This window comes from Anopheles maculipalpis, chromosome X (assembly GCF_943734695.1).
Source record: "Anopheles maculipalpis chromosome X, idAnoMacuDA_375_x, whole genome shotgun sequence".
Classification (NCBI taxonomy): domain Eukaryota; kingdom Metazoa; phylum Arthropoda; class Insecta; order Diptera; family Culicidae; genus Anopheles; species Anopheles maculipalpis.
In genome coordinates this window covers 5,913,517-5,939,881 of record NC_064870.1, presented here as the reverse complement: position 1 = coordinate 5,939,881, position 26,365 = coordinate 5,913,517, and the positions used below count along the sequence as shown (strand labels likewise).

At 43.7% G+C, this 26,365-nt stretch overlaps 5 protein-coding genes across 6 annotated transcripts in view; 2 read left to right on the top strand and 3 right to left on the bottom strand.

The window, feature by feature from the left end:
- Positions 1-14,579, bottom strand: part of LOC126559078 (protein MAK16 homolog A) — a 96,882-nt gene extending 82,303 nt beyond the window's left edge. For both annotated transcript variants that reach the window (XM_050215196.1, XM_050215187.1), the window contains exons 1-3: positions 14,556-14,579; positions 13,654-14,475; positions 9,365-9,542 (exon numbers count right to left, since the gene is read on the bottom strand). In XM_050215196.1, the coding sequence (XP_050071153.1) occupies positions 9,366-9,542; positions 13,654-14,475; positions 14,556-14,570 (1,014 nt within the window). In that variant the 5' untranslated portion in view covers positions 14,571-14,579 and the 3' untranslated portion in view covers position 9,365. The remainder of the gene's footprint in view (positions 1-9,364; positions 9,543-13,653; positions 14,476-14,555) is intronic.
- LOC126562865 (enhancer of rudimentary homolog) lies at positions 4,657-5,045 on the top strand. Its single transcript, XM_050219463.1, has 2 exons — positions 4,657-4,845; positions 4,923-5,045. Exons 1-2 carry the CDS (start codon positions 4,657-4,659, stop codon positions 5,043-5,045), a joined length of 312 nt encoding a protein of 103 aa, XP_050075420.1.
- LOC126561513 (enhancer of rudimentary homolog) lies at positions 6,318-6,719 on the top strand. The gene is made up of 2 exons (XM_050217712.1): positions 6,318-6,507; positions 6,583-6,719. Exons 1-2 carry the CDS (start codon positions 6,319-6,321, stop codon positions 6,703-6,705), a joined length of 312 nt encoding a protein of 103 aa, XP_050073669.1. The 5' UTR covers position 6,318; the 3' UTR covers positions 6,706-6,719.
- Positions 14,580-15,351: 772 nt separating the features above from the next.
- LOC126559939 (probable alpha-aspartyl dipeptidase) lies at positions 15,352-16,178 on the bottom strand. The gene is made up of 2 exons (XM_050216102.1): positions 16,062-16,178; positions 15,352-16,003 (listed from the first exon to the last, which is right to left on the bottom strand). Exons 1-2 carry the CDS (start codon positions 16,157-16,159, stop codon positions 15,352-15,354), a joined length of 750 nt encoding a protein of 249 aa, XP_050072059.1. The 5' UTR covers positions 16,160-16,178.
- Positions 16,179-18,874: 2,696 nt separating this feature from the next.
- Positions 18,875-19,860, bottom strand: LOC126562855 (probable alpha-aspartyl dipeptidase). The gene is made up of 3 exons (XM_050219451.1): positions 19,852-19,860; positions 19,585-19,706; positions 18,875-19,526 (listed from the first exon to the last, which is right to left on the bottom strand). The coding sequence occupies exons 1-3, from the start codon at positions 19,858-19,860 to the stop codon at positions 18,875-18,877; spliced, it is 783 nt and encodes a 260-aa protein (XP_050075408.1).
- Between the last annotated feature and the right edge of the window lie 6,505 nt (positions 19,861-26,365).

Sequence of the window (26,365 nt, the reverse complement as noted above, 5' to 3'; positions counted from 1 at the left end):
AATTTTAAAGCGTTATTACTTTTCGGAAAATCATAAATTGAAAAATCATATGTCGAGCAAAAAAAAGGTAATAAAATAGTTCCAAAAGTAATGAAAAAGTAATAATTATTTTCTGTTCTACGTTTGCGGTTTTTCGAGAATGTAGGCAGATTAATATTATGTGTAGAAAAGTGTAGTTTGTTTAACAACATTTCATCAAAGTTACTACTGGACTCCTGGAAGTATGCAAATCTGTTCTTTTGATTATTATTTATCTTCTAACAGATGAGACCGGGTCGGTGGTAGCGACGACAGTGGCGGCGGTCTTCACAAGACAGAACACGTCATCCGACAGAAAATCCGGGACAGAAAATACCATCCGGACCACTCCCTTGATTTCGTTAAGTCTAAGAAGAAGAAGAAGAAGAATTTCCACATGCGTCTAAACCAAACGCATGTAGAACTGAACACCCAATCCTTCCGAATAAACATGTCCCATTCGTTGAACAGATAGTTGGAAACTATCAAAGAGGATTCCGAAACGGATAATCTACCACTGACCAGATCTTCACCATGCGGCAAATCTTGGAGAAGATGGCTGAACAGCAGATGAACAGGTACTAACTCTTCATAGATTTTAAGGCCGCATACGATAGCATAGCCAGGGTAAAACTTTACGAGGCCATGAGCTCTTTTGGAATCCCGGCCAAACTGATCAGGCTTGTTAGAATGATTATGACCAACGTCACATGCCAGGTAAAGGTGGATGGGAAACTCTCAGCCTCGCCTGTCTCCTATTCATCTTGGCGCTAGAGAGGGCCATCCGTGACTCGGAGGTGAAGTCTTCGGGAACCATTTTCTATAAGTCAATCCAGATCCTGGTATACGCTGATGATATTGACATCATTGGTCTGCGACTCTCCCAGCAGAGGCCTACCAAAGAATCGGGCAGGCGGCAGAAATCCTCAGGTTGTAGATTAACGAGGCAAAGACCAAATTGATGTCGGGTCAAAAGTCAGCACCGAAAACAGCCGGTCATTTTACAGCCTGAGGAAACATCTCACCTCCAAAAATCGGTCGCGACGTTCGAAGCTGGGACTGTGCCGTACTTTTATAGTCCCAGTATGAGGACCTCTTAGCCAAGTTCGAGAGGAAGATGCTCAGAAGGATTGTTGGCCCGTTGTTTGTGATGAAGGAGAATGGAGGAGCCGCTGCAAGCGAATTAGGCTCACCAGGCTCCGATGGGCTGACACATGGCATCGGACGACCCAGCTCAGAAAGTCCTTTTAGGCCATCCACACTGACAGAGGAGGCGTGGTAGGCCCAGATTGAGGTCGGAAGATGGAGTTGAATCATCCGCCATCAAGGCCGGGATAATGGATTGGCGGACGACGGGTTCCGGTTTCTACTGCGGCAGGTCAAGACCGGAAAGCGATTGTAGCACCTGATTAGTAAGTAAGTAACATCTTCGGTCGCGATAGAATTTAAGAGATACGCACAGTTCAGAGATGTCTAAAGGCACATATAGAGTGAGTAGGTCCTCTAATAACTGTGTAGAAGATAGCCGGACAGTAGAAGCTGAAAAGCTGTTCAATTATTTTTAAAAGAATTTCTTCTTCTTGGCTTTATGACGTTCTAGGCCACGGCGGCCATTAAATGGCGTCGTGCGAAAGCGTCTTGAATCTGTCGTGTGAAGACCGGACCAGACTTTAGAACTATAATACTAGCGACAAATGATAGGCTCTTCAAATGCAACTAGGATTTGAAGTTCATTTCCGCCCGACTTCAAGAGAACTTGGCCTGCCTATAACTATCTTCAATAGTACAATTTGGTATGACGATTTTGCTGATGTTAATTGCTACTCTACAGCTGTCTATTTATCTATTTTGACGTTAGTTTCATCTCTTCTTATAAAGTTATAACAAGTCCAGGTCCAAGTCCAGGGTTGGTCTCCTAATATTAACCTATTTTTGTACTATCATATGATGTAGTCTATGTCTTCTCGATGACTTCATTTGTTGACAACCGAAACAAAAATGAAGTAAAGTGAGCCAAATATAGAATGCGCAATCCAAAAAAGTAAAACTGCTACAGATTCAGATCACACCTACCTTGCAATATGCTTCTTATTCGCATTCTCCCTTACCCGAAGGTCAGGGTCTGTTTTGCAATACGCCATATTTACCAAACAAAACCCACAACTCTCGCCCCAAAGCTTCTTTTCGATATTTAACACCTTCTACACGCAAAGCTCAACAGTACGATGCATCCACAAGAACACCGACAAATACTGACATGGCAGCCTGCTTTAACTGAGTACAAAACAAAACTAAGAGAACTCGTTAGAGCCTAAATCGTTACCTTTGTTGGGATGAGACTCGTAACCTACTAGCCGGCGACATTCGGATTCGTTTCGAACAAAACACACACAGCACCCACGCCAACGCCAATTAACCACGCACGCACACACACACACACAAAATGGCAATAATAAAACAATCGCACCAAAACAAACAGCTCACTTCCGTCTTGAGCACAGCAACAAACACGCACAAATTAGACCCGCACAAACCGCATCTACCGCACAAACAGTCGCATTCTCCACACACGAACGACGACGACACCGAAAAACAAAATACGGGTCACCCCACCCCGTCTTGCGTCCAGTGGTGGGGGGAAAGCAAGATGTAGTAAGCACGGTAAGCGAATGATAACTGTAACTATCAATAGACTTTTAGGACCCCGTGTACGAAAACTCGCCCCGGAAGAGCCTTTATCCTGACCTCGTACGCATCCTTCTATGTCCTTGAACCTGGGCCGTCCGGTTTCAACTTGAATGCCAACGGTCCAGCAACACGTTGATCGTGGCACAGGTTGATTGACCGAAATCCGGTCATTCGCTCCGGATTTGAAGGTTGGGTTGATGGGGAGTCGGTTTCGAGACGAACCTCAATATAGGCAAACTGAGAGACACTGGCGAACTCTCTTCTTCCACAACAGAACGCACGCGTTCGTATATCAACCGTAACGCGTACTTGGCGACGTACTCTAACGGAACAATTAAATGGATAGCGATCATTCACACACCAACAGAGCCGCGTACTCGACGTACATAAGCTTATGGTAATAGAGCAAAATACGCTTAATGCAGACACCGGGCCAAGTACACGATCGTCTTGATCGGCGCAAGAACGCGACTGACGCGGACATCCAACGCCGCAGTGACACACGTACGCGTTTGAGGGTTTTCCTACCTCAAACCCGTTACTGTGTGTGATCTTCACTCCAACCCACCACACTCACCACCTCTTCCGTTCCACCTGTTCCGCGATTTCTCTCTCACTCACTCTTTCTCTCACAGTGAAATAAAACGTTCTTGCAAAAATGTGGCAGCATCCTCCACAAACAACCATTGGGGCGAGTTTCTTTGGTGATGTTAGAGCTCTCTCGCATAGAGAAGCAACAGCACAGGCGGGAACGCTCGCACGTCTTAAAGTAGGTTAGCTTGCGGGTGGGCAAAAACGTCCATACATCTTTTCCCGACTGGATCGAGCGTGCCGAGCAAGCGGGACGCAACGACCCGGTCCTCAGAATATTCCGACCTTTGGATGGGTTTGTAGTGTGGGTTTTGAGGGTAACGGGCAGATCAATACAGATCTTGGCATGTTTTGTCTCGTGGCAAATTTCTTGCTGCCTAGAAGGGTTGTTGTTTTGCGATGGAAGACACAGCACTATGTGCTGAGAGACCTCAGCGAGAGCGTTGCTATACGATCGCGGTTTAAGTATGCGCAGCAAACCTCCACGTGAAGACCTTTATGCTCTCGCTGTTCCTCTCTTTCTCATTCGTTACATCGCCAGCTCATGTTGGATACAGTTGGGCAGCAGTTCAGACGAGCATAGACCTCACAAGTTGGTCATTGATGCTAACTTTTTCCATCGGAAAAGGTGCTTCAAATGTCCTCTCTTCTTCAATTTCAGAATTAGACAACGCATTATATTTTTTTCCCATATAATCAGAGGCAGCCTATTTTCGGATGCCCTGATATTCAACCTCGTTCTATGCAGATACCCCTTATTTTCACCCTAAGCATCAATGTTTAGGGGTGCAAGTTAGAGAAAGAGTGAGAGAGAGAGAAAGAGAAAACAAATAAACACACGTCTGGTCAGCGGTAATAACTGTCCCAGTGCCCGCTAGAGGGCGTCAAAATCGATGTCATCTTCAGCTGTCAAGTTTGTGTTTGTGTGTAGATAGGCAAAAAAAACAACATTGTATGGTGCAGCGTAACCGAAGAACTGTACTTTTCCGGTTTTAGCTAATTAAACCCGATAAAAGACAGGAAATAAATGTTCTGTATGCTGTGAAATATTTCAATTAGGGTGTTTTTTTTCCGTTAATACTGTGTTTTTCACCGATTTTCGAGGTGTTTACCAGCAAAAAGGTAAGCATGGATGGTCTCTTTCGGAAATGTGTACGAGTGTACGATACAGCATAACATTAATGGATTGTTTATGGTACCGTACCTCATACAATTTCCGGCATTTTCCTATCTTACAAGCTCATGGAAACGTGTATCGCTTTGTGCATTTCGAAAAAAGTGATTTTCTTTATTTTAACTATCGTTTTTGCTTGATCCGGATTCCATAACCTCAACAACCTAAGGCACTTTCCCTCCAGAATGTCACATACGATTTTGCTGGTGCAGCCGGGACAGCATCCGGAAACGCGCACCTACAGCGACTACGAAAGCGTTAACGAATGTATGGAAGGCGTGTGCAAGATCTACGAAGAACAGCTAAAGAGACGCAATCCCAACTCATCGACCATCACCTATGACATTAGCCAACTGTTTGACTTTGTCGATCAGGTACTGGAAGGATATGGTTCGTTCGGGCGTTTTCCATCAACTAATGCTTATTTGCTCTTGGCATTTTTTGTGTGCAGCTAGTAGATCTTAGCTGTCTCGTGTATCAGAAGTCTACCAATACCTATGCACCGTACAACAAAGCCTGGATGAAGGAGAAAATCTACGTACTATTGAGACAAGCGGCTGGGAACACCGTATAACGGTTATTTTTATGAAAATAGTATTCGAATTCAACGTTTGAAGAATCAGTACAATGCATGATCATTTACCCGAGCCAGATTCACATCGGTGAACAGTAGGCATGCTTGCCACAAAGTTAAATAGTGATAATACCGGCTGGGATACTAGGCGGAAAAGGGTGGCAAAAAGCACCGAATGAACGAAGTACTCCAAAGGGTTGTATGTTAAGTTTAGATTTTTTTTTTTTTGCTTGTGGTACAGAATTTGTGTAAAAGGAGAAAAAAAGCTGTACGAAAATATGTGTTTCGCGGGACAAACAAAACACTGTTAGATTGAAAATTAACATGAAATCATTATTTGTTCTACTAAACAATACAGGCTGTTATTACGAGCTACTAATAATAAAAAATATCGATTAATGTAACATGATAAAATTGTTCGCGAAAAGAGACGAATAAAACCTAATGTAAGCAAAACGGAGCATAAAACATTTCCATTCAACTGAATTGTTTCTCATAGAACGCATTTTCCATTAGCCAATTAAGGGAATTACCCGGGTGCAGGTGATTAAAGAAGTAAGGCTGTATTTTTGGCCATTAAAACGAAAGCTCGTAAATCGATCCTCAACCAATTATGGCGTAATGATTTCACTTGAAAGCGAAACAAAAATATCCAAATTCATTAAATACAATTTACGTGTGCAATTATTTACAAACGGCCAATTTGTAATTCAATACCACGCTTTGCTCACTATCCGCTAGAGGGCACTGCCGGCAGCGGCTGTCAGTCGTGTACTCTGTGCAGCAAACACTCACTTGCATATCAAAGCAACGATAAAATACTCCGCATTTTCGCAACAAAAAAAGGTTTTCTCGGTTGTGTATAGCTACCAGCGGTACGGGAACGGAACACCAGCACTGTGCTTCACATCTGGCAATCAAATTTTTTCCACATCAACCGTGTTCTTCCATCAATTTTCGGTGCTTTCCTAGCGACTTGCGGTAAGCAGCAATTCCTCTCTGTTGGGTGTGTGTGTGTGCGTGTATCGGGTGCGTATTTTGTGCCGATAAAGAATAACATCATTAGGTTGTTTATGTTTGGCTTCACGAATTTTCCGGGCTTTTGCTTTGCCGGGACAGCAGCGCTGCGTTGGAAACGGCTGTCGCCAAGCCGCCACACGGGCCAACGCTGCAAACAAGCCCACGCAAATGCTGTTCTAATTTTAATTATCGTTTTAGCTTGTACGGAACTTCATAACCTCAAACAATACGGGACACATACCTCCGCCATATAATGTCGCACACGATTTTGCTGGTGCAGCCGGGACAGCATCCGGAAACGCGCACCTACAGCGACTACGAAAGCGTTAACGAATGTATGGAAGGCGTGTGCAAGATCTACGAGGAACAGCTAAAGCGACGCAATCCCAACACACCGACCATCACCTATGATATTAGCCAGCTGTTTGACTTTGTCGATCAGGTAAGGGAACGCTTGCTATCCTTTCTAGAATGTTCTCGCAGCTAATGCCATCTGTTTGTCCTCTCGCAAACGCAGCTCATAGATCTTAGCTGTCTCGTGTATCAGAAGTCTACCAACACCTACGCACCGTACAACAAGGAATGGATAAAGGAGAAAATCTACGTACTGCTGAAACAGGCTGCTGGCACCACCGCGTAACGTTGAATATCTGCTTCGCTTCTCTATTTTCATTCTTATCGTAATTTTTTGTCCTTTCTATTGTTTAACCAACCCTCTCCTAATGCATATGTAATTATAAAATAAAAACACAATCGTAAACTAGGAGACAGTATGCTCCTGGGTGCATCTTATCCCGGAAAATTATTAGTCCAACACAGAACGAAGAAAGTACATTTTTACCTTGCTTTATAGTATGCTTTTCGATGTTTAGTTTTTAAATTGAACGTCCTACCTAGTACCAATTCAAGTATAGAATGTACTTTCTCGCTTTTATCTCGCTTAAATTATCCCAACGCATTATTGTACATTTATTTTTCGCTACTTCATGATAGTATTGTGGCACACACAGACAAGAAACAATCCAACAACTCCAGGTAGGAACTCCAATGAAATAAATCTAAGGATCAGCTGGGAAAAGTACGGAGTTATAGTAAGGATAGGAAAGCAACAGTAAGTCAGTTACACTTTCATTCTACCCTTAAGCATGGACCTAAAATCACCCCGTAGAGATCATGACTTCCGGGGACTTTGTTTCCTAACTCATTTGTAAAGGGATTCGAGCGGTTAGTTCCAGCAATAATATGTAAAGTTGAATAAATAGGACAGACAGAGAAAGAGAGAGAGGTCAAAATTTGAGTCATGTACGGGCTTAACTCAATCAACCCACCTGGATTGTATAGCAACATCAGTCAAGTCAATGCATTCTTCGATTTTCTGCATACACGAAGCATTTTACAAACAAAAAGTCTCACAGATGCTACGCAGGGACGGCACTCGTCAGAGGATAGTGTCGTTCGGGGTGGGGGGTCAGGCAATGAAATAAAATCTGTAACCGGTAAGCAAGGTAAGTGGGAGCGACAAATGAAGAGTTTTGCTATCAATTTAAATGGCTGCAGAGATTTCCAGGAAGTATTCCTTGGATAACCTTGTAGCCATCATTAGGACTGTAACTAATTGAACTACGGTAACTAATTGAAAGAAAAACACAAATTGTAATCATTCCACGACTGCACTGCCTGCAGTCATATGCCTATTCGAATTTGAAGTCTTTTTCGAAACCAAATGTATTTTTCCATTCATTTTCAGATATTGCTTCACAACAAGTATCGCTCGCCTCCAATAAGAACGTGCGCGCGTGTCGCGCGTTAAAGAATAACATCATTAGGTTGTTTATGTTTTCTTTCAGACATTTTCGTACGATCGCTGGAGAAACGCTCATTAAAAAATCGTACCGCCACGAGGTTTTGCAGTACTATTTGGTAGTTTGAACCGCTAGGGTCAAACAAATAGGAATGTAGATAGGGATGATGTACAAGTATCGGTTGATCGTGCCTTTGAAGACGTCTAAAATTTCACCCATCTGTGTTTCTCACGCTCATACGCGCAAGGAAACGATTATACTACTGCCTGAGGAGGCCACCCAACTCAAGATATCTGCCTAGACCTGTCAGCAACAAGTCTAGTAAGCTATTAGATGGCCGGTTTGATCTAAAAGGTAGCCAAGCCAAAAAGGAGCAGGAAATCTAGGCTACATATGGTCTTTTGAAGTACGAACACTGTTAAAACCTATCTCTAACTGACTCTGTTAAGACTCGCTAAGCTCCCGTGGATCGTCCATCATAAGAATGCGCAGCGGAAGATGGGGTGATAGTGTTCCCATCCGAACGCCCGTCCTCGTGTTAATTAAAACATTTCAAAATAGGATTTCACACAATTGTTAACGGTTTTGCAAAAAAAAAAAAAAATAAATCTGTGACAAATGATCGATTTATCTTTTTTTTTTGTTTTCTTTCATCGCTCGATTGTTACGCAGGGAGCGAGATTTGCATACTTTACACCAAAATGCTGTCCTTTGTTTAACTTTCGGATTTACGGCACAGGCGCCACGCTGATGAGCAATCGTACCAAAAATGCCTAGCATACCAGTGCTCAGTAATCCGGTTTCCCGGTGCGCGTAAAAGGCTCGTGACAGTGGTTTACACTGTTGGCTGTGCAAAACGTTTTTTTTTTATTTTGCCAGCGAATAATGTTCTGTGCGACACGATTTGACGCATGTAATGTGCCGCGTAGAACCGGTTCACCGTCATTGACGACATATTTCGCTGCACAGGAAGGTGAGAGAACTTAAAACGAATGACTGACAAAACGTCCATCAGCGTAGGGAGCATCTTTTGAATTGCCACTATCGGACCAACCAGAGACATGACTTCATTAATTGCTAGATGAGGTTTAAACAAAAAAAAAACACAAAAAAAAGATTGTTTGCGGCGAATGTTTTTGCTGTTGTTGTGCTTCTTGTACGACATTCTATTAGTTTCTTTGACAGTTTTGCTACGTAGCATGTAGTGTAGAATTTTGAAATGAATTCAAAAACTAAATAAATTTACCTTAACTTACGATTACAATTGTACGATTTTTTTCTTTCATTTTGACATTTAGCATTGACTGTTTGTTTAAGTTCGACGCCAACAAGGGATACATTTTAAAAATAAAATTGATACGACATACAAAACCGTGATTGTAGCCCGATAGGGCTAAGACATTCAGACATTCCCGGATTTTTGTTTTTACAGTGGTGTGCAAACTGTGCACACACAACAACCCAGCCACCAAACACTGAACGCCCAAAATAACAAACCTCACTGATGTATGCTACGCCGCACCGGTTGTTCAGCTTCCACTTCATACTCGAACTCGAGCTTGGGTTTGCGGATTTTGCGCGCCTTCTTCTTCGCGGACGGTGCGTCTAGAGATTTGGACGGTGTTTCCTCGTCGTCAGATTTCGGTGGCCGCAGGGACACGTTCGGCACATAGTCCTGAAGTTGGTGAACAAAAAAATGAGATAGCAACATTTTTATACCGTCTGTGGCGGACACAAATTAATTCTAAGGTAAGTGAGTTGACATTAAACGTGACGCATTTTATGGGTGGGCCGACCGTCCAAATACCTCCCCCCAGGGGTAAGTGAAACCGGAATTGCAAGTTTCCACCCAGTCATCGTCTCTTCCCCTTTGTTAATTGTTTGTTGGAGGCTGCAACACCATTTCCATAGCTCTTACTAGCGAGCGGCGGGACAGTTGCGGCTAACGAGCCAGGGTATGATGTGCTAAATGCGCCCACACACACACGTGACACTCACGTGCTAGAATGTGGTGCAACCAAACGGGGCGCAGAGATGTGCTCTATTTATCCTTCAACCTTGTCGAATGACGTCTTTAGTGTAAGCTGCACCAGCGCTCATCTTACAACTGCGCTTTCAGCAAGAGCTTCCCGAACAAAAGTGAACACGCCTTCCATATAGTCCGGTTTTCCGGTATGATTTCTAGCTCTGCTTATTGCATAATAATGTACAATTATTTTGCTTTTTCTTTGCGCTTTAGAAGCCTCGCCGTTTCTGGGTGCACAGGCTGTAACTGAAGTTTACATTAAATAAATAAAAATAAATAATTTTTTTTTTGCGAATTGCAAATATCACTTAGATGATGAGTTGCGTACAAGGGTTCAGAATGTTTCTCCAGTCGTACCTAGTCGTAACGTTCGCGATCATCCAGTTTTTTTTTTTTTTTTTTTTTTTGGCAAGCAATAACGACTTCGCGACTTGAGTATCCACTTATACTCACTAAAATCTGACGATCGTTCCACGACTGCGGGAATACCTTCAGACGGCTCAGATCAAGGCGCAGAACACCTCGTTTTTTGTCAGGAAATAATGGAGCAACTTAAGTGCTTATAAGAAAATAGAGTGGCCACGCTCAAGTCATCCGATGTTCTTGTTTTTCGACACAAGAATTACTTCCATTTTGCCCCCCCAGAACGATTGCTCTAATTAACAGCCAACGCAAAGCAAAGCAAAGGATATGCTGGCCGGCAATGCGGAACTTCTTGACTGTCCTTTTAAACACCTCACAACACACTCGTGGAGAATTATGTGCGAACTAATTACACCAGTGCATGTTGTGAAGTACCTTGGATAATCTCCCCTACCCCCTCCTGGTCTAGATGATTATCAATAAAAGCTCGCAGCAGCAGCATCTATGCCACACTCTGGCGCGTTACCCAATCGTGTCACAAAAGCAATCGTCCACCAGGGCACGGAAACCCCACGGCAAAGCGTACGGGCCGGCCGCTAGAGAATGACACGCTCCACCGCACGCCACACACACGCTCATAATCGTGCCATTGCACATCGCACCCCAATGTTGGTCTTGAACTTCGCTGAAAGGTACTAATGAGTGGCAATTCCTCAGCTTTGCTGCACACACACACACACACGCACAGCCAGCATTTTTATTTCAAGGAAGTGAACCGACAACAGCACGAGTCGTCGGAAAAACCGGTACCGTGAGGCGAGAGAGACGAAGAAGAAAAATATAAACAAATTCACCCGCTGGTGCAAGATATGCGGCAGGGTGCAGGGTTACAGGTAAAATAAATACATAACATGAATCGCCCATGGTCATGGTCGGGCAATGGCGGTGGCGTTATGAAGCTGGTGTCAGAGTACGCACACAGCAGCTACTCTGACCAACAGCTGACAGTAATTTTGATGGGCATGGAGGCGGGGGGCGGGGGGCGGAGGTTGCAAGCACTCCCAAGGATACAGGAGGTACATGTGGTGTGACAACTCGGACTCCGAATTGGATCATTTGGTTGATATCGTTTTGTAGAGGGCTTTTTGGGGAACTCTGAGACTACAATCGCTTCCCTGTTGAGTGTTTTGGTCTCGGTCGGCGTTGTTGGAGGGATCCTGATCGTGAAATCCCTCGGAGCATTTCGGTGAGTCTATTAGACAACATGCTTTAAAATGACCTTTTAAGTCACGCCTAGACTTGTTGATGAATTACTAAGACTTGGCCTCACCTTCGGAGGAATGGTTCGAAGGGGGACTTGAACCCCGGCCCTGCCGTATGAAGACCACCGGGACGCCCTGCTTTACTGATGTTTATTAAATGTTTTGTTTATGACGCGTCATAACGCTAAAACTCTTTGCCCGTTTCCCTGTCACCAAAAAACTTCCTCCCGTCGCCTTGATTGACTAGATTAAAACTATTAATTACTCTCCCAAGATATACTAACCGCTGGGACACGTGTAGGCGATGATGCTTCAATCACCCATAAACACAACTAAACACACACACACGCACACATACGACCAGTTTTTTTCACGTTTAAATTCTGTTTTTGCAATTTTTTTTGAAATTCGTTACTCTTAACACATAACGCCTGCCCCGATGGAGAGGAACCGAGCGGTGCAAAGCCCTTTCTCGGCGCTGGATAAGTTCAAGGGGAAATGCAAAACCAGTCACGCCTTCGCGGATTAAGATGCTAAAGGTAAAGGAAGCGCGTAACAACCCGACACAGATAGAATGGTTTAAGCTGAAACTTTCAAACACTAAAATACGCGTGCACGGACGCCGATTTGAGAAGGTCGCCGCGGCGCGACAATTGCGCTTATACTGGGGGGTCGTTTCTTATCGATCTCGCTAAACCCTTATCCTTCCACTAGGGGCAAAGGGGGGGGGGGGGGGGGGGGAACGAGAATTTTAAATACGAAACGAAACTACAGCAAAACACCTCACACAACCGATCGACACATGGTCCGAGAACGGGAAGCGTACTATTACCGGCGGGTAGCGTGGTGCGACTGCCAACAACGAGCCCGCGGTTCGCATTGCTTCAGCCGTTGTGCACGGCGGGCTGTGTTGCGGTGTGATTTACCTGTTTTGCGCGGTTTTGTTACGGCAAAACCCAACTGTCGAGGGAGGCAAGCCCGTACGGGCCAAACAGTGCGCCGGCAGCGAAACATGACGAACGATCGCTAGCACGAACGCGCGTTACCTTTTTGCTGCACTACCTTGTTGGGGTGTGTGTGTGTGTAGGTACGGGAGATGGATAGATATTTGCACAACACACACCCACAAACGGTGGCCCCCTTTCCCCTGCGGCTAGAACAGAATCCAGCCAGAAGTGCAGACCGCATTACGTCAAGGCGCGTCCCGCGTTTGCAGGCGTGAGTTTGCGAAGGCACAACCTGCACGATCCCGTCGTGCCCCGCCATCCGGGATCGGTGTCACGATTTGGAAGACCTGTAGAAAATAGTTGGTTTTGTAATGCTCTTTCATTCATATCGTTTTCTTTAAGCTGTTAGCATGCTTGCCTGTTTGGGACGATTCGATAGTTTGGGTCTGGTGTGCTGGGCATATTGACCGCATCGAACGAGTGCAGAGTTCTTTCGCCAGGTTTGTTGTACGCAGAGTATTTCATTCTGTCCAACCATCAGTCTAGATGTCATTTGCTTGGACTTGAAACTGTTGAAACTCGAAGCCTCCATTTTCAGGCCTTTTTTATTAATCAGTTGGACGCAATGACGTGTGCATTGCACTCCAAACGCGGTCCGGGGCTCCGTGACTGAGTACTTTGCCCGCGACCAGAGCGACCTAGCTGGCACGTAATAGGAATCCAACAGTGAAGGCAAGTCTGGCCCGTTGAATTCCTTCTTCAATCAAGCTGAGGCAGCTCGAGCAGCAGGCACCTGGACTTATATTTCAGGCTACGATCCTAGCAGCGCAGGACAAAGCGTGTAGCTCTACATTCCAATGGGTCTAATGGGTCGCTCCATTGGATGCTCCATCAGCGATCGAACCAGAGAGCCGACGTGTAAAAATCGGAACGAAATGCCTCAGAGTAGGATTAATCCGACTGAGGGAAAAATTAGGATTTATCATTATCATTTCGCCACACCCGCTTTGGCTTTGTGTGTGGTAATAAATAAATTTAGCATCAGAGGGATTGATAGCCCGGTTAATCTGACATTTCTGCTGGCTTCCTTGACTTAATTTGACCCATAACTAGATATTCAGTTATTCAGCTCGTTATTCGTTAATTATAAAACAAAACAACAACAAAAATGCATCTGCACACACTAACCTCCATTTCCGATCCGTCGTCCGACTCGAAATCACTGTCCACCTCGGTGCGTACCCGCTCGCCCGACCTGCTATCCGCATCCGATTCGTCGTCCTCCTCATCGTCATCCGTTTCGCCCTCGACAAACTCGTCCGCCATCTCTAGCTCGCGCCGCATACTTTCGCTCACCTGCTTCACCTTATTCATCTCCCGATGCTCTTCCTCCTCCTCCATCTCACGCTCCTCCTCGTCCATCTCTTCCATCTCCTCCTCCTCCACCTCCTCTTCGTCCAGTGCTCGATCGAACGCCGTTTGCGGGAAATTGTAAATGTCCTCGTACATGCCCATCTTTAACCGCTCCATCAGCTCCTTCTGGATCGCATTATCGATACGGGCCGCCACCAGGGCCTTCTCCTCCCGGCGCCGTTCCCGCCGCTCGACCTTCGTCGCCAACGGTACAAGCATCTTCTGTCGGCGCAGCTTCAGCTTACGCATCCGGATCAGGTACTGCGTAATCTTGACGAAACGCTGCTTGCACTTGGTCTGCACCCACCGGTCCCAATAGAGCAGATTCTCCTTGATCTGGTACACCGCTTTGTCAAAGTTCCGGGACAGCTTCACCTTTTCCCAGTGCTTGGACGGGAACGCATTCCGTTCCGCTGTCTTCATGTACAGGTAGATGATGCCATTTTCTTCCCGCACCGTCGCGTACTGGCTGTTGGCGATTGGGCAGGAGTGCCGCGAACAGAACCCGGTCAGGTTGTACTCATTGCGGCAAAAGTTTTGCGTCTGTGTTTTCACTTTAAACGAGCAGAACTGTTTGTTAATAATGCTCCAGGTGATCTGTTGGTGGGTGGAAGCGAGTGAACGAGAAAGAATTAATCGGGATGCGACACATGGCTACGAAGCGTTGCTAACCCTACCTCATCTTGCTGCATGCTGCCGGTTGATTGATATTGCTAACTGCTCACGAATTATTGACCCGTTGCTGTTGCTGGTGGTGGTCAGCTTATTGATGGAAGTTCAAACGCAGCACTATCACCTAAAATCAATTTTAATTTAAACTAACTTCGATCAGTCACGGTCATCGATGTTTACCTAGCACCAAACATGTGCTCGCCGGTATGTTGTGAAAACGTCAAAATACGTCCGTGCTGCCAGTTTGTGAAACATTGCTTTGATGAGAACAGTGGGAAGCTTTGCGGTCATCTTTTTTTTTCTTTTAAAAACATCGTTTTTCTGCAGTAGCATTTTTACTATAACTTACAACCTTCTTTTCAATGACCAAAAATACGGCCTTACTTTTCCCTTAACCCTTTCTTTCCACCACCTACCACGGATGTGTCATACATTTTGTATGGGAATTTGCATTCCGTGTACGAGAACGACAATGCAGACTTATTCGAGTCGGCCGTAGTCACCTGTTTTTTTTTTCTGGTTGAAAATAATTCTAACGAAATGCTAGTTACGACTTCCCTAACAAAAGATATTAAGGAGTTGCAGTGCAAAACTTACAAAGGTAGGCGAACACTGACCGTAAATGGAGTAATTTATTGGTTTAATTTATTTATTCTAAGCATTTTTCTTTACTTTTGAGTGACAAATTTAGACGGAGAGATTAACAAAGGTATACAAAAACAAAGGAACAAACAACACCTCAACAGTTTTAACGCTCCTCCAGTGAAAAATGCGAAATAAAACAAATTCCCAAATTCTACGTTACGGTTCCTCCTTCAGCAAAAAGCTCAAACTGCTCAATGGTGCATATTCGACCGGTTCCTGATTTTTCCTAAACAACCGTGCACCGTAATTCACACCCGGCACTGGGGATGGTGGCCCGATCAACGTTGCACTCCATCCATCGACAAACAGTGTTGCACCCTCGCGCAGTCCCAGAACCGGCGCATCGTTTAGCTCGTGAAACTGATTGATACGCTCCGGGCGTGTCTCACCCTTATGCTTCCCGTTCACCTCCGGATCGATGTAATGCGGATTAATGTTAAACGGTATAAATCCGAGCGCATCGAAGCTCGGCGGATATACGATCGGCATATCGTTTGTCGTTTGAATGCTGCGCGTCGCCACATTGGTACCGGCCGAGCTGCCAACGTACGGTACCCCATGCTTCATGACCCGGTCCCGGATCGGCTCGAGCAGTTCCTTCTCGTACAATGTGCGTAGCAGCAGGAACGTATTGCCACCACCGATGTAGATGGCTTCGGCCTCCTGCAGCGCTTCGAACGGATCGGGACAGGTGTGGATACCGGTGCACCCGAAACCCCATCCTTTTAGGACGCTGCCAACCTTCGCGGTGTACGCAGCGTAATCGGTTAGGGCGTACGGGATGAACAACACCTTCTGGACGCTATTGCTGCAATGAAGCAACAAGTGTGATGAGAAGTGGTTATGCATAGTTGGCACTCTCTTACCTCTCGAAGAAGCTTGTAAGATCCTGCTGAGCGTGTTCGAGGTATCCGAATCCGTGCACCGCCGAGGATGACATCAGGAAAAGTTTCCGCTTAACCATCTTCGCTCCGGAGGCTATTGTTTGCTGGAAAAAGATCAAACACGATTACACTGAGACGAGTTAGGGCTGCTGCGGACGCAACAAAATGGGTAAATTATCGGGTGAGTTCGCCCTTTATCAGCACTCTAAGTTAAGCTCTCACACACTCGAAATGCAAACGATTTATGACCACAAGCCATGGATTGCATGAGCAGCACACAACATACCTTAGCCATCGTTTTCCCACAAAACGATCTCACACTGCAGCAAGTGATAGGATAGGTACACTATTGCCTAATCTAATCAGTCTCTTTTGTTTGATTTCCCCCACCCGGAGATGGCGTATTGAATAGTGAATCACGGTCAACGGTATCACGATACTGCAATGGACGACGAACGAACAAAACATCCTGATTTCGGGGATGGTGTGTATATATACAATACGACTCGGGTACGCACTGCACCTCCCCCCCTTCCCCCCTTACGATGCAATGTAACAACCACGATGACGTTTGACACGACTCGAGCGCACCCTAGCGGAAATGGCTGAAGGTAGAGGTTTTTAAATTTAATTTTATGCTTATGCGCACACGCATATTTTCGGGGATCCACCTCACCGCGCTGGGGAATAACATCAGAGAAATCTTATCACACTATCGATAGATGAACCGCTTATCAAAAATGTCACAGAGCTCCACGAAAACCGATGCCGTTGTGCGGTTTTTTTTGGGTCTATTTTAACGATCTTTCCTAAGGCTGTAGTATTGCAGTCGAGAATGAAACATTTTTTTGATATCACCGAAGTGGCGGATTAACCCATGCGCGGATTTGGCTTCCGCCAGGAGCCTCGCCGATCAGGGTCGTAGATTTCCTCTCCTCTCCTCTTGAAAGTCCTCAATATTCATTTCACCTAAACAGCTTGATATGCTACCTTTACACAGGATTGGATTAATGACTACCGAGTTGATTATTTGGCAAATTTCTAACCAATGTAAGCTAGGCATGCTCTGTAGTCGTTAGTTTGTCCCAGTGATAGGGTACCGAAAGTGAACTGCCACAGAACTTAGGCTAAATTAGCACATAACCCTAGGATGTTCTAGACGGAATAGTACTTGAGCGCCTCGACCACATCGAATAAAGCGAGACTTCTTATACGAGTCACCGGGACTTTAGGCACCCACCTGGAACAGCCACAGTAGAGTTCCTTCTCGAGGATTATCCTCCCTAATAATTTGAAACCAGGAAGTCTACCATGGTCCTCAGTCAAAGAGGACACGTCTACAAACATACCACAAAAATCAAAATCAAATTTTAAAAAAATCAAAAGGGATCAAATGACATCATCCTTAGGCCCATCCCCGTTAGTACGTCACACTTTTACTACAGAAGACTGTGTATCATCACCACCATTCGGTAGCAATTCTAGAGATCTCACAGAACGGATTTGGATTTTTCAACTTTTATTTGCCTTTTCCATCGGATTTTCGCATTTGCTTTACTTAACTGTTAAAAATTTAACTTTAATTCTCACCAATATCGCTTTTTATTTGCCTTCTCTCTCGAGCCTTCCTTTCCATCTCGCTTCTTTCCATCGCTGCTTCTGCCCTTTTATTTGCCTATTCAGTAGTTGTAACCTGCCTTACCGATTACAAACAAAAAGATGGTGCTTTTGTAAAGTCTTTCTGTAATTATGTAAGTATGTGTGTGAGTGTTTGTATTCGTTTATTTGCCTTCCTATTTCATGCATGCAATGCTGCAATTACATAGATCTGTATGCGCTTACTTCTTTATAACTTACATCAAATATTTGCTTTCTTCAATCTTTGCAATTTTTCGCAGTAGTACATACTGCTGACTATGCAGTTAAATGGGTACTGCTTCTGTATATGTGCGTGTATGTGTGTGTATGGAGGGGATTCGATATTATTCGTACACATCCCGAGCACTAAATGTTGGTACCTTCTTCACTCCTACCTACAGAAGCGGTGCTTCTGGTAAGCGAACTGAGCGGCCACGTGGGGCCCACAGCTCGAAAGGTTCCCCGAGCTGAAGCCCAAAACAAATTGGATATTTAAATACTGGGTGGATCTGGGCCCCGATTTTTACCTCCAGAGGCTTCCTGAACTCTCCATAGTGATCTTCGCAATGGAGAGTTATGAAGCGTTATTACGATCCTTTCTGTGGCGCTAACCATTAGGTATATGATATAATTTTAATTGATGTAATTTATTTTATCGAAATAAAAATAATAGCGGCACTGTGGTAAGAAGAGAGCGATGCTTGCCTTCACACGGCAGGAACGTGATGCAAATTCCATCCGGACCGTTCGTACGTAGTGAGGACTGACTATCTACGTGATTCTACTAACGTGATCTACTAACTACGTGATTATCAGCAAGTCTAGTAAGCCAATCGATCGCCGACGTGACCTAGTAGATCGTAAAGCCTTGAAGAAGAAGAAGGAGAAAAAAATACACACACACACACACACACACACAAAATTTTCCTTTAGGACAAAATAAAAAAGAATCCACACTGATAACGATGGTGGATAACATCTAAAACGTGGTACTGATCACGATGAGGAATACAAGACGGATAACTAGCTGCTGTAAAGAAGTACCGGTAAAGAAGTATACAGCTCCCTCTGGGACTGTTAAAAAGCAACAAATAACACCTCAACATTTTGTCTCAACAGTGACAAATGCGAAATAAAACAAATTCCCAAATTCTACGTTACGGTTCCTCCTTCAGCAAAAAGGTTATACTGTCGAATGGTTCATATTCGACCGGTTCCTGATTTTTCCTAAACAACCGTGCACCGTAGTTCATACCCGGCACTGGGGACGATGGCCCGAACAACGTTGCAGTGCGTCCACCGACAAACAGTGTTGCACCCTCGCGCAGTCCCAGAACCGGCGCATCATTTAGCTCGTGAAACTGATTGATACGCTCCGGGCGTGTCTCACCCTTATGATTCCCGTTCACCTCCGGATCGATGTAATGCGGATTAATGTTAAACGGTATAAGTCCGAGCGCATCGAAGCTCGGCGGATATACGATCGGCATATCGTTTGTCGTTTTAATGTTGGGCGACGCCACATCGGTACCGGCCGAGCTGCCAACGTACGGTACCCCATGCTTCATGACCCGGTCCCGGATCGGCTCGAGCAGTTCCTTCTCGTACAATGTGCGTAGCAGCAGGAACGTATTGCCACCACCGATGTAGATGGTTTCGGCCTCCAGCAGCGCTTCGAACGGATCGGAACAGGTGTGGATACCGGTGCACCCGAAACCCCATCCTTTTAGGACGCTGCCAATCTTCGCGGTGTACGCATCGTAATCGGTTTGGGCGTACGGGATGAACAACACCTTCTGGACGCTATTGCTGCAATGAAGCAACAAGTGTGATGAGAAGTGGTTATGCATAGTTGGCACTCTCTTACCTCTCGAAGAAGCTTGTAAGATCCTGCTGAGCGTGTTCGAGGTATCCGAATCCATGCACTGTCGAGGATGACATCAGGAAAAGGTTCCGCTTAGGTATCCTCGGGCGGGAGGTTATTGTTTGCTGGAAAAAGATCAAACACGATTACACTAAGACGAGTTAGGACTGCTGCGAGCGTTACAAAATGGACGAACTCGGCGTGGGATCGCGGCAAAGTATCGGGTGAGTTCTCCCTTTATCAGCACTCTAAATTAAGCACACAACATACCTTAGCCATCGTTTTCCCACAAGACGATCTCACACTGCAGCAAGTGATAGGATAGGTGCACTATTGCTTAATCTGATCAGTCTCTTTTGTTTGATTTCCCCCACCCGGAGATGGCGTATTGAATAGTGAATCACGCCGGTCAACGATACCACGATACTGCAATGGACGACGAACGAACAAAACATCCTGATTTCGGGAATGGTGTGTATATATACCTCAAGGTGTATACATTACAGGGTTTCTGAGTAGTACTAGCAGTTTGCCGAAAAACAGGGCAAGCATTTCGGAAACGCTTAGAAAATATTTAAAAAATAAACGATGAAATACACATTTTTTGTAAATTACATGCACAGCATGCATTCAATAATAACATTAACAGAGTTTGTACTTTGAACATGTTGTAAAGTGATAAAACAAATGTATATAACATTTTATACGCCTGATTTAGTATTTTTGATTTTGTAAAATATCCATGACAACAGCTACTAGATCTCGATTAAGTGAATAGAAACAGAACCGTCATATATCATCTTCTGTCAAAAGATAAAATTTATGAACAGATATTGCAAATATTTTATTTCTACCTCACGTTTTTTAAGAAAATCATGCATTCTGATCATAATTATATTCGATGTGAAAGTATACGTACGTTTGGGAATTATTCATAATTGGAAATTAAAAAAATGTGTATTTCAGCAGATATTTTTTTAATTTTAAAATTTGCAAGCGTTTCCGAAAAGCTTCACACTGTTTCACCAACCATTTCAAATATGACTGTCCAGTTCTACTTGACGATTGCCCACTTCAACCTAGCGTTTGTCGAGTTCAACTTGACCACTGTCGAGAAAGGACGACGGTTTTCCAGTTCAGCCTACCCGATGTTCAGTTCATCTTGAGCGTTGTCTAGAAATGCCGCACTTGTCTAGTTCTACTCAACAGTCCTGTATTGTATTTACCTTGTGCATACAATAGGACACGGGTACGCACTGAACCTGAACCACGTTAGTTTGTCCCAGTGATAGGGTACCGAAAGTCCTTTGACCCATCCCCGTTAGTACGTCACACTTTTACTACAGAAGACTGTGTATCATCACCACCATTCGGTAGCAATTCTAGAGATCTCACAGAACGGATTTGGATTTTTCAACTTTTATTTGCCTTTTCCATCGGATTTTCGCATTTGCTTTACTTAACTGTTAAAAATTTAACTTTAATTCTCACCAATATCGCTTTTTATTTGCCTTCTCTCTCGAGCCTTCCTTTCCTTCTCGCTTCTTTCCATCGCTGCTTCTGCCCTTTTATTTGCCTATTCAGTAGTTGTAACCTGCCTTACCGATTACAAACAAAAAGATGGTGCTTTTGTAAAGTCTTTCTGTAATTATGTAAGTATGTGTGTGAGTGTTTGTATTCGTTTATTTGCCTTTCTATTTCATGCATGCAATGCTGCAATTACATAGATCTGTATGCGCTTACTTCTTTATAACTTACATCAAATATTTGCTTTCTTCAATCTTTGCAATTTTTCGCAGTAGTACATACTGCTGACTATGCAGTTAAATGGGTACTGCTTCTGTATATGTGCGTGTATGTGTGTGTATGGAGGGGATTCGATATTATTCGTACACATCCCGAGCACTAAATGTTGGTACCTTCTTCACTCCTACCTACAGAAGCGGTGCTTCTGGTAAGCGAACTGAGCGGCCACGTGGGGCCCACAGCTCGAAAGGTTCCCCGTGCTGAAGCCCAAAACAAATTGGATATTTAAATACTGGGTGGATCTGGGCCCTGATTGTTACCTCCAGAGGCTTCCCGAACTCTCCATAGTGATCTTCGCAATGGAGAGTTATGAAGCGTTATTACAGTCCTTTCTGTGACGCTAACCATTAGGTATATGTAATATATGGCGTAATTGATGTAATTTATTTTATCGAAATAAAAATAATAGCGGCACTGTGGTAAGAAGACAGCGATGCGACGGCAGGACCGTGATGTAAATTCCATCCGGACCGTTCGTGCATAGTGAGGACTGACTATCCAACTACGTGATTATCAGCAAGTCTAGTAAGCCATTCGATGGCCGACGTGACCAATAAAGCGTAAAGCCTTGAAGAAGAAGAAGAAGAAGGAGCAAAATAGACACACACATACACGCACATACATGTTTGATTGGTTTTTCTTTTAGAAAGAAAACTTAAGCGACCTGTACCTGTCCATTCATTCAACAGCGTACACCCGAATGTGATTTTGTTTGAAAATCATGTTGGACATTATTATTGCAAAAGAAACTTGCTTCTGATGTGTATGATTGTGAAGCGTGTACTATTGTCTGTATGTACGAAAAATTAATGCTTCACTATGCAAATCTTGTTATCCTTTCTCTTTTGTTTTCTGTCACACAATGTCTCACTCATTTCTCTCTTAACTCTCTTCCTCCACTAGCGGCTCTTGCCGATGCCCATACATTACGAGCAGATTCTAATGCTCCAACTTTACCTCTTAATAGCTCTAGCGTTTTAAAGGTATAGTAATTTCCTCAATTTGCAACTAATTTCATACACATTCGCACGTGAGATGACGTGCTTTGTTTTTTGTTGTTTTTGCTTTGTCTCCCTCGTGAGTTACACTTAAATTTCTTACATGGTATATTAATTCCTTTTTTTCTGTTTTTTTGCTTTAGCTAAAATATGTTGCTGCTGCCAACCGAACCCTCGTTCACCGCCATCAGCTACCGAGCCTGCAGCGGTGACTACAACTATGTACTAGAATGCTATTATGTTCTTCCACACTTCGCCTGCCCGCCACATCGTATCGAATTCTTCTTGTCCGTCCCCCGATCCACACACGATCGGCGAAAGCGTTTACCGTTCTCTATCGGCTAGTATTTCGTTTTTACTCTCGGGAACTCCCGGAACCATCGAGTTCTAGGCCCAAACAGATGAAAACAAAAATTAACTATTTACAGTTGATTGCTGCACATGTATGCATATGTCTAGGCTGGAGAGCACAAAACACACCAAAAATGCTTCCCTAGTTTTTGCGCATTTATTCCTCTCCCTATCTGATGATTAGTCCGGTGCGGTGTGACGAAAGAAAGGAAAAAAAAAATTAACAAAACGAGAGTCAACTGTTCAAAAATGGGGAACATAGTGCAGATTACAGGAAACGTTATATGCGCGCCTATTTTACAGTGCCGCGAATGCGTCTAGGTTTAAAGATTTTTTAAAGATTTTGTTTTTCTTTTCTTTTCTTTCTTCCTGCATGTACATATTCCATCTTTTGGTGGTTTTGCTTGTGGTAGGCGCGTGGTTTTTGTATGATTACTTTGACAGAAAAAAAATGTTTTCGATGAACAACGGTTTTCACAGAAGACCGCAAACTATGGGGATTGCGATATACAGACGCTTCTAGGTGAAAGAAGAGGGAACTATTTTTGTATGAAATTTTTTTTTTTTTGGCTTTATGCAAACAGAGCGAAGCTGAACAAAAATATCCTTTAAGAAACAAGATACATAAAAAAATCACTCATTTCCAGCATGGAGCGCACTTAAAATGTCTGTTACTGGCGAAGAAGTTTTCTCTCCTTCTCTTACTTCATAGTACGTGTAAGGGAGAAACAAATAATAAAAAAAATCGCACACATATGGACATACTCTTAGCTCAATGCGCGCCTTGCCATCATCATGTTAAAATTAATTATTTATCTCTTACTAAAAAAAGGGAGATCAAAACGAATATTTTTTTTTTTTGATTGGCGTATTTTACATAAAACAAAAAAAAAACATATTTAAATGAAGAAGACACAATAAAAAAAAACAATGGCTGCTATATTGCTCCCACCTTACTTTCTTTGACCTTTCTATTACGTTCACATTACTACACAGCGAAGAACTATGATACATTTGTCCACGATTCGCGCACTCACTGCCATCCTGCTTACGGTAAAATGTATCTGAAGTGAATTTAATTATTCTTGATCTGGGGTTTCTTCCGTATGTCTGTATGTTTTTCGGTTTTGTGTTTTTAAATATTTTTGTTTGAGTGAATGGATTTGGCTCCTGATAAGTTACATGCGGGGCGCTTTACATATTCCTATCTCGCTTCTATCCTAAAAAGTGCCCACCTTACCCTCTCTATGGTTGTGTCAGGTGTCAGGTGTATGTTTTGTGTTTTTTGCCATCTGGCCACGCACAATGCTTTGAACAACGTAGAATTATAATAATAAAAAAAACACTGTTATAGCATCGCTTACGCCTAAAGGTTAAGAATGAGAATAAATTAATAATAAGTTTCGGAAGAAACAGGTTACATCATAGTTTTCACGATCATTGCAAAAATCGACTGCAACACAAAAACTGGGGGGGGGGTTATGTGCCCCCGATCGCGTATATTTTGTTGTACACAATTATTTTGAAACTTCGAATAAAAGAAGACAAAAAAACGAAATCATTTTCAAAAGCGCATTTTTCGACGCGTGAAGGTAAAAAAAAGCAAAACTTTGTACGGCTTTTAACCATTTTGTTGCTTGCTTTTAGCATTAAATTGCTTGGTTTTGCCGTTCGCATCATCTGTGCCTGTACAGCATTTTTTTGTTTGTTTGCGGGTCCACATCACACTGTCACATGGCAGAGGCTAGCATCTCTGCTAATCATCTTTTCGAATGCTCCCGGTATGTTAAGCAAGCTGTCACAGTTTGGTACCCAATTACTTCTACTAATAGTAGGGTCCGATTTTCCCTACCCTATTGATCTCATTCTTGGTGGGAGAGGGTGTCAGTTTCCTCCTCTTAAAAACCTAAAACAAACAAACAAACAAAAACACTAGCTTTAATGGACTGAGCATCCAGATCGCGCGAGTATCCTTGCTGGTGGTTCTGGGTGGTGGCAACGTGTTCATACTTTAGCCACCATTTAACCCCCTTAAAACTACTCTATTCCGCTTCCGCTCCGCTTTACCGGGCTTTAGCGACATTCTCTTTCTCTCTCTGCAGGATACGCGCGTCTACCTCAAACTTAACGAAATTCTAATCTCAACCAGATCCAAAAACGCAATGTGAAGTGTGATCGGAAAAAAGGGTGAGAGGTAGGGGGGAACAAAACAAAAAAATGGAAAGTAGCAAAAAGGAGAGAACTATTTACATATTTCACTTGCTTGCTTCGATTTTTTAAATGTTTTTTTGTTGATTGTTTTTAGAAGCAATTTTTCCGTTTTTTTTTTTGTTTGTTTGTTGGCAAATCTGGAATCAAACTCAATTCTGCCTAATGAGACCATATTATCCATAGAATCCTCAATTATTTTCCATTTTTGTTGTTACTGTAATAACGATTGTGAATTACTCAATTACTAATTACTGACACAGAATTGTGTTATATATATGTGTGTGTTTGAGTGTGCGTTTGTGTATGTAAAATACGCACAACAAAATCCGTACACCAACGGAGACAAATGTTCCGAACAAGTTGTATTTGTTTCTTTTTTTTTGTACTGTAGCAAATAAATTCTAGCTGATATAATTACACGCACACACCTACGCACGTGTGTTTGCCTGTTTGGGAGTGTGTAATGCACAGGCTATCTAAAATATGGCTCGATCGTTCGATTCTGACACAGCTTCCATAGCGCGCGCCCACACACACGCAAGGGAATAGCACTTCCATTTAACAACTATTAATACTAACATCTAGCGGATTTTGGATTTTGTATATGTGTGTGTGTGTGTGTGTTTTTTTTTGGGACACAATTTTCCTTTAGGACAAAATAAAAAAGAATCCACACTGATAACGATGGTGTATAACATCCAAAATGTGGTACTGATCACGATGAGGAATTCAAGACGGATAACTAGCTGCTGTAAAGAAGTACCGGTAAAGAAGTATACAGCTCCCTCTGGGACTGTCCCTTAACCTGCCTTAGAGTAGTTTTGGTTTTGTGTTCTCTGCTTTTCCTGTCCGTAGTAAAAATGGTATGTGTATGTGTGTGTGTGTTCATGCTCGCTTGATACCTAGTATTACCACACGCCCTCCTCCACAATTACCACACCCTCTACTCGTCCTCAATTACTTTCTTTTATAGGCACTGTTTAGTTGTTTTTTTTTCTCCACTTAATGTTATTTATGTTTCACTATATCTTCCCCCCCCCCCCCCACTCACTGACCCTCACGTAACATCTGATGGATGGGCCGGTGCAGTAGAAGCTGGGTGGATGCTCTTTTCGCGTCCACCTCTACCGAGCTGTAATCCGGTTCGGCGATACCGAGATACTCCTGCTTGACCGACTGGTGGCACGGTTGCTGGGTCCGTAATGTTACCATAGCTGGCAGGGCCGGCTCATCGTCGCCAATGGTCGCCGGTGGACCAAGCGCTACCAGCGGCAGATCCACCCGATGAGGTTGATGGGACGATCCTGTTGATTGCCGATGGGGCGACACTATTGCTGTTAGCTCTCCGGTCGCTTGTTCCACGACCAGACAGCTCGGTGGTGGTTGCAGGTGTTGGGAAGAAGGGTCTTGATTGGTGA